Source organism: Centruroides vittatus, unplaced genomic scaffold (assembly GCF_030686945.1).
Source record: "Centruroides vittatus isolate TY-2023 unplaced genomic scaffold, ASM3068694v2 contig_875, whole genome shotgun sequence".
NCBI lineage: Eukaryota > Metazoa > Arthropoda > Arachnida > Scorpiones > Buthidae > Centruroides > Centruroides vittatus.
In genome coordinates this window covers 2,797,246-2,814,613 of record NW_027122567.1, presented here as the reverse complement: position 1 = coordinate 2,814,613, position 17,368 = coordinate 2,797,246, and the positions used below count along the sequence as shown (strand labels likewise).

Below are 17,368 nucleotides of genomic sequence, written 5' to 3'. Positions count from 1 at the left end.
TTTCTTAGCAACATATTACTAACTTGTTAGTGTTGATTTGATTTGTTTTTAAAAACTTAGGCTGCAATTTGAAAAAACTGTAGACCTATAAATTCCCATTGTCATCTGTCTTTCCTTAATCTCAAGAACAAGACCAGATATAGAAACCTTAAGGGCAGGAGGCACCAATTAAATATATATGAACTTCCATTTTGCATCGGAAGTCACATTATTTCAATTCAAAAATTTTCCCCTGAAGGCAGTTAATAGATGACTGGCATAATTCTATTGCTAATGGAAAAGTATGATGTACAGTACAAGGACAAGACACTACTAATTTGAGGTGGAGAGAATATATTTTAAATGAAATAAATTAGAAATATGATTAAAAATTTCACCCCTGCATTGTGAAATAAATAAATAATTGCTTGTTTTTTAATTATATACAAATATGTACACATATATTAAAGTTTTCAGCCTGTTTATATAGTTTAATTTGTAAATTGTTATATTTTATTATAAGAATAACAGTATAAAAGAAAAAAATAACTAATATATTCATTTTAATAAATCTAATTTTTAGTTATTTAAAATATAAAATTCTATTATTCAGTAACAGATTAAGAAATTTTGGGACACAGTATATGAAGTTGACTGACTAGTCAGACAACCAACAATGGTTGCTATAGAAATGTAACATAGAGTGTGTCTGATCAGTCTAGTGAATTATATAGTGTAAAGCAATCTTTGAGACTGGTTTACACCATATGACTATAATTGTAATTTTGTCTAACCCAAAAATACATCTTCAAGTTTTGTCAGTGATTCAGGTGTTTACATGATGTACTAGAATATGACTTTTAAATTGTTCTGACTTGTGAGAATAAGTAAGAGCATTAATTTCTCTCATAAGTGGTAACAATGTAGTCAAACACATGATTCTGATTTTGTCATTGATTGGTTTAATGATGCAATAACAAGCAAAAAATTAGACATACTAGCTTTTCTATGAAATCAATGTGCTTGACAAACCAAGATTACCAATAAATCATGAGTTATTTCAAATACAATGAATCTATATGCTTTGCAGTTTTGAGTGATGAAATGCTGGTGGTAGCTGTATCATGTAAACCAACCTTTAAACATATTCAGTTTTTAAGCAACACTGTTATTGAAGTTCTTGGAAAAGTGGAAAGGGACAAAATTCCTGATAACTTGCATGCTTCATGTTCAGCACTAGAGACATGTTAGAAAGGACATTAGAAATTAGTCTAATGGATTGTAAAATAACACATTCTTCACATAATAGCTGACTTTTTTGAATATTTTTAAGCAGAAAATGCAAAAAACATTACTATACACATGTGGCAACATGCAGGAAAGGCAGTAGAGGAGAGCTGAAGGGAAAAAATACAAATAAGGAAATGACAGAACAAAAGTGATTTACATTTTTATTGACTTTTTTTTTTTGGAAATTTTTAGTTATTTTAGCCAAAATAAGCTACATGGGACATAGCTAAAGCCTAGAGCGGGAGTGGTAAACCTATGTGACATGTGCCAAAAGTGACACGTAGAGAGAAATCATCGGGCACATAACATAACATATACGATTTTGGTTTATCACCTTTTTTTTTTATCTATCATCCTTTCAGTTTATCATCTGATCATCGTTTCTTCAATCAGCTTCTTTACATTTATTCTAATTAAAACATATTCATTTCATTTCTTTAAATATTGTTATTTGAAGTCTAAAACTTTGGCCTGCATAAACATTTTTAAAGTATGTTTACTATATAACAAGGGGACTCAAAAAGGTTTGCCAATCACTGGCCTAGAGTTTACCAAACTGGGAGTATGTAATTGTGGGGTACTATGTACATGTAGTCAGCAATGGTGGATTATTAAATTTGCAATCATTTATCATTATGAAATTTGATAAATATTTATGAAGGATTCTTAAATTGCAGTTTAATCTATATTGCTTCCTTGGTATCACTATCAGATGACTTAATATTTATCATTATATCTTATATAATGATTAATAATAATGATGTATTTTTTTAACATTAAAATCTATAGAGCAATTAACATTTTCTGACGATTAAACAAATTTAAAATTCATTTAAAAACTAAACAGAAATGAAAATGATCTAAACTAAACATCTAACTCTTTCTTTTTTTATAGAAAAAATTATATAATTATAAAGAATGCAATTATCAATGATTTTTACATTATTTATAATAATACATTAAATTTAAAATATCGTGATATATGATGTTTTAGATAACTTTTCAATAAATAAATTCATTTATTTTGTTAAGTGGAAACTTTAAGAATTAATTAAATTTTCAAATTTATTAAAAATCAATAAAATAAAATCATCAAGTGATACAAAAATCACTAATCTTTGGAGAACTAACCAAATAGTTTGCTAGCTATCTAAATCTGTCAGTCAACAAATGTTTTTCACTACTGCTTATAATTTTGAAAATTAATTCAATCCTAATTACATTTTTGTAAATCAAAGTGTATTTATTATATAAAGTTTTTTAGCATTTATTGAAATCATACTAATTTGTCATCTGATAAACCTTTTTGCATATTTTAAATAGTTTATAACTGTCTTGGAATTAAAATTTTAATTCTGTGCATTTCAAAAATGATCAGAAATAATTAAAAAAAAAATTTACTTATTGATTCTTATTTATCCTGAAAATACAAATTATATAAATAATGTAAAGATTTGCTATTTTACAGACTAAACTAATCATATGTTAGAAATTACTATTAAAGAGAAGTGGCATCAATTTTTTAATACACTAAAATACTGTTGCTTAAATAATTACAAAAAGAAAAATAATGCAATTTAAAATGTTAATTATATTGAAATGAAAATTATTAAAAAAAACATATTAGAAATTATTTTTATTTAATTATAAGCAAATACTTCTCTAATTTTATATTGATAATTACAAAAAAAAAATCTATAAAATTTTATTTTAAAATAAGTAAAAGACATTATAATAAATAATTAGTTTCAATTTATTTTATTTCCTAATTTGTTTATACATTCTTAATTATAACTAAACTTTATACAAAATTATAATTCTATATATAGTAATAAGTACATAGAAAATAAAATTTTAAATTTCATTAATGAAAAATGTCCTATTTCATTATATTTAGCTATAAATATACAGAAAGTAACAGATGTGAGCCATAATTTTAAAATAAATTAAATTTATAGTTTGTTTAATTAATTTTATTGATTATACCATAATTACTTAATATTTGTCATACAATAATAACTTTAAACAAATTTTATTTTTATGTTTTGATTTATTGAAGATATCATCCATCTTTTCCTGTTATAGAAGAAAAAGATCTATATACACAAACATCTCAAAACCCAATATTAGTAATATGCCAAACAACTACAGGATTAAATCAGGCTACTTCACTACAATTATTTTAAATTAATTTCTAAATAATTTGTCACTATCTCTTATTAAATTTAATAATTATAAATATTTTAGAATATTCTGAAAGAAAAGAATTGGCTTGGAGCAGGACTCAAACTTGCAACTCCCTGCATCTAGTGACCAATACATTGGCTAAATTTACAGATCCTGAATACAAGAATTAAAAAACATCAGTATGATACATCCAGACATAATTATGTCATCACATTGACCCAATATGTGTCAAAGTCTGGGGTGTCCCCCTGTTGGAATGAAGCTAGGCTAGAATGTTTGATTTTTGATAGAGAAAAATTATGAATAATTGAGATCATAAAAATATATAAAGCTAAACTATATAGAAATTGCATCAACAATGATTACATCTCCTTGCCCAGACTTGGCAATACTGGCTAGATAGCTATAGTTCACAAACAAACTTTAAATAACCTTTGAAGTCCAGTAACAAAATTTTTTAATGTAAAAATTTTTTGACAAATGTTTTTGACCTTACTCAAGATCTGTCTCAGGTCTTTAAAATCAACAATGTTCCAAATTGGAATGCCAGAAAAACTTTTCGGAATATTTTTTTTTTTAAATTGGAACACAAATGTAACACTATATATAACAGGGGTAGGCAAGCAAGAGTTCAGTGGAAGCCGAAATGTAGATTTTGCAAAATGCATGGGAGCTGCAGTTCTGTACCGTTGTGGCGGATAGTATGGTAAGGCGCGCGATTTTATTATATAATATAAATATAATATGTTTATTAAAAAAATTCAATATTTGTTTTATATTTTCACAAAATTATAAAAATAAAATTGTAAAAATAATAATAAAAAACAGAAATTAACACTTTCAGCAAGAGCCGCACGTACCTCAAAAAGAGCCACATGCGGCTCTTGGAGCTGCATTTGCCCATGTCTGCTATATAACAACAAAAATTAAATGGGGGTAAATAAATTTTTATATACGTGTTAAATTTATAAGACATAACGTAATACCGATTAATAAAATTATGTCAGAACTCCCTGGTTTTTCATAAAAGCATTGCATTGCATATGAGACTGTTTTTCTGTACTTAAAGTTAATCTCTAATTCATATGCTAATTTACCTCTTCCTACAATACTGTCAATAATTTTGTCTTTACTTTTCATGTTATATTTCACACTATATCATACTTTAAGCATATCATACTTTATCATATTACTTTTAATATTTATTCTTATTTTAATATTAATTTTCTACTTTATTTTACAATTTTGAATTAAGCCATGTCAGTTAATTTAGAATGTAGGTAGTAATACTTGTAAAACATTTCTATGTTTTTTGAATGTCTGATAAATGGAATGGCTTTTTACTTGAAGAAGGTCTCCAAATGTGGTCGAAACATTTGTAATTCAGAATAAACATTGTAAAGTACTTAATTTTAGTATCTTAGGAAACCGACTATAATTACGGTCGGTGAAACTTCCGTTAACCTAACGGAATACTTTACGCGGATTCGAGATTAGTTTGCCAGGCCTGGGCTTTTAAGCGTGCACCGAAAGATTAGTAATAATAACGATAAATACCAAGTCAAATCAAAAGTTCAAATATATTTAATTAATAACTAGAACGTACTACGTACAAATGTCAATAATTCCAAACAAAATTTATTAACGAAAATCAACAAGTCAACCCGACAATAAACTCAGCTACTTAGCTTAACTTAATATTAATTTCCCCTTTGAAAATTCGACAATCAAATACTTAGAAACTATGAACAAAATCTCTTACTAATTAAACGTCTATCCGTCACCTCACTATACGAAGAAACTATTTCCTCAATACTTTCGATATCGTCAAATCGTCAATCGAACTCCTCTTTAACACCTTGGATCGTCCAACTATCAATCTGGACTTCTATCAGAAAATACTTCGCTTTCGAATCTACCTCGCTCTCAAAGTCGCCTCAATTTGGAATTCACCTCGGTTTGGAACTCACCCCTCCTTCTTCGGTTAACGTACGGGTTTTATACTGTGAGGTGACGTCACACTTGAGCTGGGTTACTCCTCTTATTTACATACTTAGTTGCTAACATTAACTTTCTGTTCTGGCAGCTTTAAGTTTCCGACAAAGCTTATAAACCGTTTACAAAATATTTATCATAATTTTCTGGGATGTTTAAGACGGTTTATCAAGTATTTCTCTACTAGTGATTGTGGGGACTCCCCCTCCATTTTTTTTTTCTGTGGACTGTTACTTCTGCCGGGCAGCGCAAGTGCGCAAGATTTTTCCTACGGCGCTTATTTCTCTGTGAGTTGTTTTATCTTCATTTTTCATTACTAACAAGAGAGTGGTGGGGAACCTTCGTCCTAAATAAACATAAACCCCAAACAAAAGATAATAAAACGGAAATAATAATAAAATAAAAATAACGTTCGGACTCAGTTCCTTACAACATGGCTAGAATAAATAAGAAAGGTGTTATTTTGTGCATATCAGTGTTACTGTTAAATGAATATATTGATATTAAACAAAATCAACATTTGCAATGATTCATGTGCATGCAATATTCATTTTCCAGAAATGTATTGCATACATTTGCAGAGTATGAGAAGCTGGTTTTTAAGTGCACTGTAACTGTGTGTCCAAATAAATTCCAATATGTAAAATACTAGCATGCCACATTATTGGACAATTACAGATTGTCAGCTACTTTTCAAAGGATGCTGGATTACCAGACATTCTGGATTATCATATGCTAAATTAATAAACTTATAGTGTAGTTATTTTCATAAAATGGCAATTTAAAATTATAAAACATTAACTGTATAATTTTGAAACTGAGCATGTGCAAATAATGCCTTAATGTTACTTTAATGAGTTATTTAATTTTTAAAAGTATAAGTTTTTAATCATTATAAAAGAAAAGGTATTATATTTCAAATGTTATTATTGCCTGAAAAATTTTGAGAGCAGATGTTTAACATGTTTTTAATCTACAATTATTCAAATTTATGGTTTTCTTTAGAATTTTTAATCTTATCACATTCTATTTTAAAACTTTTCTGTTACATTATGATTATGTAATATGGTTTTTAAAATTCAAACAAGTGTTATTAGTTAACAAATATATTTGAAAATACTTTAACAAAAAACAAAATTCAAGTAATTTATTATGCTTTTTCAAATATAATTAAAAAAATAAATTTTAAAATTAAAAACATTATATTTTCATAAGAAATATATACAATTGAACCTGTTTATTTCAAATGTTTTCTTGTTTCCATGAAATTTGAGCTATAGAGGTTAGTACACAGTAAACAGTAATAGGTTCTATTGGTGATATAGTATTTCATTAATACAATAGCAAGTACAGTACATACCTGTATTAGGTATAAATAAAACATTTTTGACATACCTTAGCAGCAACAGTTTGTCAATAGCGTTTGTCTGATGCCTTTCTTCAACCAATATGATACAAGCTAAACTCATTGTCTTAGTCTATCGATGACCAAGTGGATAAAACCATTGAACACTGGTAGTTGGTTGCTGATTCATTCTTCAAATGGGCTTAACATAAAGTTTTTTAGGTTTTCTTCATGTTTGTAACACCTAAATAGGGACCAGTTTCCCATAGAAAGACTTCCGAAGAGTCATCCCCCTTAAGCAGATTGTTTATGTGAGTTCCCAGACGAGGTTCGAAATCGAGTAAATTGCAAAATTCTTGCACTAAAAATTATAGCGATAAATTGTGTCAAGAGAGAGAAAAAAACCTTTGACCTAAACAACGCGACACAAAAATGTAAACAACGAGACTCGAAACTGCTCGAACACGTGTTAAACAATCTGTCAATGTCAAACCAAAAAGGAAACTCTAGCATAAGTGTTCATAAACAGGTGGAACTTTGACTCGAGTATCTATAAATTTTTGACCGGGATAAATCTTCCTGAAAAAGGGAAATTTTTGATAGATGAAAAACGATTGTTAAAATTTCTAGACGCCAAAAAAATTATAAACAACGGCCTGAATTATGAGTGCAGGGGTTATTGTTTTATAAACAATCTCCGAGTAGAGTCAACAAAGAGGTATTAGATAAACACATTGAATCGGACCTTTCCCATGACCTGAGATGGTCTTGTTTTGCACCTGGAGACAAGGGAGAGATCAATTGGAGAAAGAGAAAGGGGATGAGAAACCAATCACAAGTACGGATGACGGGAGAAAACGTATAAAAATTGGGACTTCAAGGTCAAAAGAGATTCTCTCTGACAGTCTCCTCTAACCGCTCCCGGGAGATAGCTCACCGTGTGCTAGTGTGGAAATTTGTGTCGCAGTGATTCTCATCCTGTCAACAACGCCCAAGGACTTGAACTTGTTTGCCCCGGGGCCTCTACAGATGAAGGACCAAGGAAGTAGAACTATAGAACTGATGTAGGCTACAAACATTCCCAAATAAAGGATTTTAAATTGTAAAACACTTGTTTTTCATTTGCTTCCTTCGCCACAGCCCATATATGTAGTTTCCTTTGGACTCATCTTAACACAAGATTGATCACACCCCCTTTTTAGTCGGTAAATTTTATATATATGGCAATGGAACACATGGACAAACAAACTAAACCAAACTCTATCCAATCAGAGAAAACTGTGTTAATTGCACATATGTACTGTATTGCAAGAGACTTTTCTCAACTACAATTTAAGCTATCAAAATGTAGTCAGTCACTGTGCTTTAAAACTGTAACTGACACTTCAATCTGTAATTTGAGATTTAGAGGTTTTGGAAAAATTATTTGAGATAAACATGAAAAATATATTGAATTTAGGCTGAAAATGCAGAGAAAAAAAAATTTCAAGGTAAACATGTTTGAAATAGACAAGTTCAACTGTATTTATAATATAAAAACAACAAAGGATTTTAAGGTATTCTACAGTCATTTTAATATTCAAAAACAAATATTTTTTATAAAAGAAAGTATTTAGAATTTTATTATACCAAATAAACATTAAAAAATCATATTACTGTTGCTATTTCTATAAATAAAGCAAAAAATAAATAAAATGCAAGTTAATTCAATTACATTAAAAATAATTACAATATTTACAGAAAGTTAGTCAAGCAATTAGAAAGATTTAATTTGTACTTGGCAGCTTTTCATTACAAATATAACCATTTCAATAATGACTCTAATGACTCAATTATAGTATATCAAATATTTAATTAAAAAAATATAGAATGCAAAAAAATGCTTTACTGATATGGCACTTATATTTACAAATGAAAATACATATTTTCTTTAACAATTCCATTAAATATTAATATCAAATGTTAAACAAAATAAAACTTTAACATTTTATAATTAAAAGAATATAATGAAGAATCTGTGGTTGGATAAAATTTTGTTTGACTAGATAATAGCAAATATACAATGCATATAAATATATCCAATGATAACACAGGAAGTCTTATTTCCAGATGATTGTCCTAAAGCAAACTATTTTGTACACAGTGTATGTTTATTTTATGTTAAAATAAATGGTTTTTGTCAGATACTTGTCGTCTTTGTCTCTTCCGCCACCACGCACGCACGAATGGACCCTAGACCATCACTGACGCATAATTAACTGATTGTCCCTGGAAGTCGGCTTCTTACAGAAACACAGCTTCCTTATTATCAAATGTCATGAGATGCCACTGTACTGTTCAAATTTTCAGTGAATATCAATAACTCAGTAAGTGAAGCCATGTAGCTTTATACATACAACATAATAATGGAAAACAGTTTATTATATTAATTTGTCCAAAACAAAATAAAATGCATTTACATTATACTAAGTTTTCTGAATTATATTAAAAAAGTTCACATGATATTGAAATATATAATAAAAAATTCTAATAATCTCATTTTTCTATATAATTTCCAGAATATTTTTATTCGCTTCTAAAAAATTAGAGCATTCTGGATTGGAATAATTTGTTAAATACAATTCCAGTTGGGTTTTTTCTTTTATTTCTAAAATACCTAAAATATTAATTTGAATCAAATTCTTACATTAGTTAAGTTTCTATCAATACGTCAAACTAATTCTGTAGTTATTAAATAAATGCTAATTTCTTTAAATCTGATATGTCTTATTATTTTAATTAACATATAGAAAATATTTCTCAATCAGAAAAGATTATTGAAACAAACAGAAATATACAACACACTAAAAATATATTAGGTTATTAATGAAAATAAATAAAATAAATTTAAAAAACAAACAATTTACATATTTTCAAAGTTCTACAAACAAATAATTTATATATTTTTAAAATGAAAACATTAAAAAAATAACAAAGGCTTAGGGAACATAAATATGATGTTCATATAAATAGTCTATCCACAGTGCTTGTCCAGTTTGTGAGCAAGCCGGGGGATGTCAGTATGTTGGGATCAGGCTAAATTATTAAGAAGGTGTTTGATGTCAACAAGTTACAATCAATGAAAGCTTTTGAAATATTCCAAGCATTTAGAAACAGTGAATGCATTCATTTCAAAGAGATAGAAACATTATCCAAAGCATGGCAGTCTCTAGTTGATAGCCTGATGAATCAAGAGAATGACATAGACTCAACTTAAATTTTTTGTTAATAATGTAATTTATTTTATTTTTTATTTATTTAATGTTTTCATTTTAAAAATACATAAATTATTTGTTTGTAGAAAGTTTAAAATACATAAATCATTTGTTTTTTGAATTTTATTAGTTTAAAAATAGCAGTTATAGTTGTACCATTAGAACTCAGCTCTTTACTTTGTACATTAAAATAAATTTAGAATTTTTTCTTACTTTTATGCTGACTATTTCTTCAATTGATTGTTTGATAAGATCCAAGACTAATCCTTTATTTATTTTATCCAATGTATCTTGGCATACACGTTCCATTACATGCAAAATCAAAATCCTATGAGCTAGAGCGAGCTATAAATAAATTGTTATTATTATTCTCAGTTAATAAAAATTATTTATAGAGTCAAATAAAATATCATTTTTATTATACTATTTTCAAAATTTCAATACTGTAATAATAATAATAATGAATTAACTTATAATTTTTCTTATTGTTTAATTTACTTGATTATTTAGCTTAGCAGCTTCACTAATTCTCAACATAATCAAAATCACAAGAACACTAGAATCATTACAGTAAATTTCTCCTTTCAGATGAAATAAATGCCAACTAACACAAACTAAGTTAGATATCACAGTAAAAATGGACATATGTCTGAAAGTGCTTACCATAGTCTGTATTATTATAACATTTACTCCATTTTTTAAAGGAGTAAACATCAGAAATTCAGTATAATAATTTTAACATGATTTTCTTCATTTATTAATTATAAATCCTTTATTTTTATATTGATAAAATAAAAGAATAAATCATATCAGTAAAATGTGTATTTTGCAACTATAAAAAGAACACTTTCTCAGGCTTCTGATTAAGTTTAAAAACAGATGTCTCCTAAATAGAGATCCAGGCTAATAACTCAGAAAGAACTGTTGGGAGATTCATGTAAATGATGCTTGCTTCATACATTATCAAGCATGGGCTATTTTCTATTGGTGCATCAATAAATGTCCCACCCCCAAATAACAGGAGTAAAATTATCTCAGCTCCTATTGCAGATAGAATTAAAGTTTCAATTGTAAAGTTGCAGAGCGGGAAGAAATTAGTACACATTTCATTCAATCAAAACAGAATAAAGAGGGTGTATCTATTCCCAAAAATTTGAAGGGTTGTTTAAACTCAGTTTCCCTGTAGTGCAAAGCTGCTTTGAGTTTGCTTCTCAAGCTTTAAATAATTTGAGATAATGCTGTCAGTGAAGAATACATTTTGGTTTCATTAAAGATTGCACAGGACAAAAAGAACACTATAATTTGGAACTTAGCATTTTATTCACCTAGAAAGAGAGAGTAAAACAAAATGAAAAAGAGTGAAATAAATTTTCCAGATCATAGACATATATCTAAACAAAAAATTACTTTATCATATTTTACATAAAAATTCATAAACACTTCCATTCATCAGTACTGCAAAGAAATTGCTTAAACCTATCTCTGTTAATAGCTACATGCGTGTATTCATTCAATTGTTGAGTCTTAAATGCAGGAAATCATGTCTGGAGTTAGTGTTTGACAGGCCTCCACTATTGAGAATTGTTTTAGAAAATTACCTAAGTGACTTTTTAAAATAATTCTCAATGGTCTTTTCAGACACTTAATCCCATGACATTACCAAAAGATTCAGTACATGACGTAGAGAAATTTTTTTATCAATAGAACTTATAGAAAACATGTCAGTTTATTTTTGATGATCATCTAGTCCTCCTACTTTTGCAAATGTTTTATTTCTGTAGTATGCATTTAAGTTATATATAATTCATTGATCTCATGGATTATTGAAGTTATAAGGTAAAGGAAGGATTATTAGTGTTCTTTAATGACATATTTGCTAGTATCACATTTATGCATTAACAAATAATCTTTAGTTCTAAGTTTATATCCCATTTAATATACATCTGTACACAATGTTCGCTCATTTTCTCTGAAACTTGAACCACCCATTGACTGCAATAAAATCTTTCTTTCTCATAAAGCAGAAGAACTAGCTAAATATATAACACATTAATGACCCAATTACTAATGTTCATGAAATGAAATGCATCTGTTAACAAAGCTTCAAAAAGCAGCTAACTCAACTTTATTATCTTTTCCAGTTCAATTTCTCTTACAAATCATGTTCTTGTTATATACATTAGTTCTTAGTACTGTCTAAAATTGATTGTAATAATAATTTGAAGAAGGAATTATTAGTAATCTAATCTCTCATTTCAATTTGTGTTTTTTTCAATTAATTATAATGAAAACAAGATATTTATATAATTGAACTTTTGTTCTTAAGTAGTTTTTTTACTAGATTGTGTAAAATAGTTCTCCTGAAAAAGAGTTTTACAGCATTTAATAAATCAATTATAGTAGAACTCTGCCATAAGTGACAATATGTTCTAAGACTCTTGCATAAGTGGAAATTCATGTAAAGTAGCAAATCTAATTATTAAGTTTTTCCCACACTATCATACATTTTTTTATATAAATAAGACAAATAAACACTACATTAATAATAAATAGCACACTATTGTAAATCATAAATTAAATTTAAATAATTTTCAGAAGCAGATTTTTTTCTTTCCTTGCTAAATCTAAAATTTTATTTAATTTTTTTCTCTAAAGTAAATGTTTTACAGGTTTTTCTTTGGCTTATCAGAGCTACCATCATCATCATTACCCTTATATTTTGGAATCACATTTGGAAAGCAATTAGCATTAGTGAAACAGAGAAGCATTAATATCACATGGCCAAGACATCTTATAAGTGAGAACTCTGAACTAAGACTAACGTGAATCCAATGTTTAGTCTATAACAAAGAAATGAGTTACCGCAGTGATTTCCAAACTTTTTCGAAACCATCACTTCCTTGGTTCCATAAACTTATACCCAATGCCTCCTAACCCATTTCCCCTTGTGTGAGAAAATCCTGAAATATTCTTAGAAAAACTTTCTATACAAACCTCTGTGTCCTTACTGTACACTGTTCTGCACATCTAAAAACTATTAAACACAATGTTTCTTTTTACCCATTTTAATAGAGGAAAGGGAAAAGTTTGTCAGTGATCCCAATCCTTGTCTATGGTCACTGTTTGGTCAGAACTTTGCCTCTAGCACCCCCGTGCTGCCTACTTGCTTCTTTTTACTCCCTAGATTTATTCACTACCCACAGAGTACAGTAGTGCCCACCATTGAGTTATAATAATGCTTTCTCATAATGAAAAAGAGTGCAAATGAGCAAAATTTTGCAAGCCTTTGCACATCTTAAAAAATGGCATGATTTAATGCACAGTTAAGAGTTTTTATTTTATGTATTTTCCTTTTTAGACTGCCAACAGTGTAAACCTGAAACCTCATATAGCAAGCGTGTTTATGTTGGTGTCCCAAATATATAGGCTTTGATATATTCTAAATAAAAGTATATTTTAGATACACTGATTTCTAATAAATATACATCTGAAATAATTTATTTATAACCAGAATATCAATTTAATTCTCTTAAATTTTAAATAGATTTCAAATTAAGATAGTATTGCAATTACAACAGAAGAATTTGTTGAAGAAGTGGTATTTCTTACTTACCAGGTTTTAAAATATGAAAAATATTTCTATAGTAGACTAATAAAGATTAATTTATAATAGACAATTTATATAACTTAACTTTGTTTGAAAATTTTTAGATATTTGATTAGATATCTGAATTTCTATAAATATGAATGTGTATTGAAAGAAATCTTATCTTCTAAAATATATAAGACTGTTGCTAACTTTAATTAACTTTTAAATATTCATAAATTCATTTAAAGTCAAAATTGTTTTAAAAAACTTCTAAGCATTCTTGTAATTTCACATCAAAGCCTTATAAATATTTTATTATTATACAAATTTTAGAATTGCATATCTAAAAAAATCATTTTAATTCCCAAAAAACAACTAACAATTATTAAAATTAATACTCTAAAATATCTAAGATAGAATGAATTTTATTTTAAAATATGGTTGTATTGATAGGTATGTTACTTTAATTAAGATATAATAATTTTCAATAGCAACTGCAATATTTAATATCTTATATTTATTCTTAAAAGTGTTAAATTAAGAAATATTTTAAAATTCTTAACATAATAATTAGTCTATTTCATAACTACTAACATTTTGAAATATTTAAGTTTATAGTTATTTGCATCAATGCTTCAGAAGTTCTGCATGAATAATATAATAAAACATTTAATAATTTTATTGTTGTAATATACAAAACAGATATGCATTTACTGTATGCTAATTGTAACTTGAAAAAATATCATGTAATTGTACTATTTTATCAGGGTTATTATTGTTATTATTTAGCTTCATTTATAGAATAATTCACTAGTTATAGGATGATTTAAAAAAGACTAACATTTATACAATATATCATATTAATTTAATTTTATAATTTAATTAACGATTCTTACACTGTGTAATCAAAGTTAATTCAGTAAGAGTACGGGTAAGTCCCAATTTATGATACTTCATTATCATGCTGACTGCCAAGTATGAGTTAACTCATAGCAGACTATTTCTTGTAAGACACCAACTACAAGTTACATGCCATTTTGCATTAATACCCTTTTAAAATAAGAAATAAATGGGTTTCTTTTTGAAATACAATATATTAAAAAAAATTTGAAAATGCAAGCATAAACAACAATTACTTATGCAGTGGTATTGTTGGAATAATTTGCTTTTTTCTCATCTACTACATGTTGTTGAGCTATTCTTAAGTTTTAATAATTTCCTTGTGTTCCTTAGTGCTTTATAATTTAAATAAATTTTACACCTTATAAACATAGTAGTAAATCTCTGTCTGTACACATTAAGAAAACTGCAAATCTTTAATAAATGAAAATGGCATTACTTGTTATTACTCCATGACATATAGAACCTGATGAGCAGCAGAGATGTCTAAAACATTAAACATAGCAACTTCTGTTAGGATTAGAATGGATAATGCTGAGAAAAATTAAGCCCATTCTATTAATGATTCCACATTATTTCACTGTCATAAAACACAAAAGGAGGAAAATAAAATAAGAAAAGAGAGACAGTGGTGTTAACATACATTCAAAAAATCCAGGAACAAGTTGCTTAACTTTCCCAGCAACATTTAAAACTGCATGTGTGATGACATCTGTTATATTTTATTTAAAAAACTTTTTATAATTTTTAATTATTGTACAGTACAATGGCAAAGAGCTTAATTTCGAGAGTAGAAAAGGGTTTTATAAAACATTGTAAATAACTCACCAACAACTGCCATAAATCATTGGACTATACTTTGGAATAAATAACTCTAAATTACAAATAAATTCGGCACTAGAGGGAGGCGTTAGGCGCAATGTCATACTAAAATTAATAATTAAATATTTAGTTATTAATTTTACAACATGTTGTTGGTGAGTTATGGCATTATAGAGTTTGTAGGGATGTTTATAAACATTGTAAATCATAATAATGAGTAAAATCATCATTAAATCTGATTCTACACGAGATATGACACATGATCCCCCTTTATCTCTCCACTCTTGCAACCTTTAATCACCAAAATTTAATAGCATCAATCCCTGAATACACAAACCTCTGCAAACTTTCAGAAATTTTTGACAAAATGCACAGAAGTTATTAAGTTTCAAAAAGGGTGAACAAAATCATGCCCCACCCCCATTCACACACACACATACAGAAAAACCACTGAATTTTTTTTGCATTTCTTGACATTTCAAGGTCTTCTGAATCCAAAAATGTAAAAATCTTGGGGGTCATTTTTGACTGGGAGCCATACATTCCCTCTGTTATATGTAACAGAGCCAAGAAAATGGTTCTACATGACTGTTGTATAAAGTTAAATTTTTAGTTCATTAATATTTTTTCCAAAAATGTAAGTATTTATCTAACAATTGCTTTTTATTTAAATATTTGTTTTAAACTCAAAGTTCAATTTTCATTAATGAAGGAATCTAGCTCATCTAAACACGGGCAAATTCTCTGGGCTTCCTTAGCATGTGCCGCATGCTTAATAGAAAGTTTTAACTGTCAATATACTTTTTATATGAGAACATATATGCCAATAACAATTTATTCCAACACGTAAACTCTTATCATTTGTGTTAGTTTTTAGCTCTTATACTGGCAGCTAGCAGCTAGCCATTTTAAGTCAGTGCGATGCTTGCGGGAACTCAATCGTTTGCTCGTATGAAGGTTTGCCATGGTAAATAAGTGCGCGTGCATGATGTAATTTGAAGCATTTAACACAGCTAGGTTGTAACAAAAGCTTGCAGTACCCAGTCAGCATACATGTATTGTTTACAGGGGCAGATCTACATAGGGACTAATAGAGCTTGAGCCCTGATCCCCTGTGTCAATGGCCAACAAAAATTTAATTATCATCATAAATTTTTAATATATTTCATGTGTAGATATAAAGGGCTTTATAATAGTCCATACTTTTTTATTCACACCAAATAATGTTTCTGCCTATTGTTTAGTGCTAGAGATAGGCCTATTATTTTTATTATAACTTTCAGCATGCCTAAAAATTTTGGTCAGGATTCCCCCGTCTAAACACATTATAATTATTCTTTAATTTTTGATACTTTAGCTAACAACCATTAGGTAACAGAATGTAAACCTGGTATAAATCAGAGTTTACCTGTATTTAATAATTTTAGAATATAAAATAAGGCATTATAAATTGAAAAAAAATAATAATAATAAACAATACTTAAGTCATATCTTATTACATAAGAATAATGGAAAAGATTAAGAACAAATAGATACAACATTATGTGTTTTAAAAATTTTTATATAATATAAAAATTGGTTTTATTTAAAAAATATTTCTGTATATATTTTAATTATATGTGTAAGAATGTTACAATCAAATTGCTGAATAATCCCATGTTAAATAGTTTAATATTTATTATAAAATTACACAGATTAACTTTTATTTTAATTAATCTTAAAGATTAAATAAAAATAAAAGTTAAATGATTTATATATTATTGATTCCCATAAGTTATATTGATAAGCTTAATTAATTTTTATTAAAACAAAAATAAAGTTATTATTCATCTGACTCTTAATTTGTTTTTAATGAAGTGAGATGTGATATTCAAAATGTATATAAATTTTATATATTTGTTTATTAGTATCAATATTTTTAAATTATCTTATATCATTAAAAATTTACACGCAATATTTTAAATTCTAAATTATAATTATAATCATTATTACAGGAAAGACTTTGAA

The 17,368-nt window shown here is 27.5% G+C and overlaps 1 protein-coding gene across 1 annotated transcript in view; it reads right to left on the bottom strand.

Annotated features, from left to right (window-relative positions):
- Window positions 1-17,368, bottom strand: part of c11.1 (maestro heat like repeat family protein c11.1) — a 55,437-nt gene that overhangs the window by 33,659 nt on the left and 4,410 nt on the right. Inside the window, 1 exon segment of the mRNA XM_067279612.1 lies at window positions 10,264-10,395. Coding sequence (XP_067135713.1) covers window positions 10,264-10,395 — 132 coding nt within the window.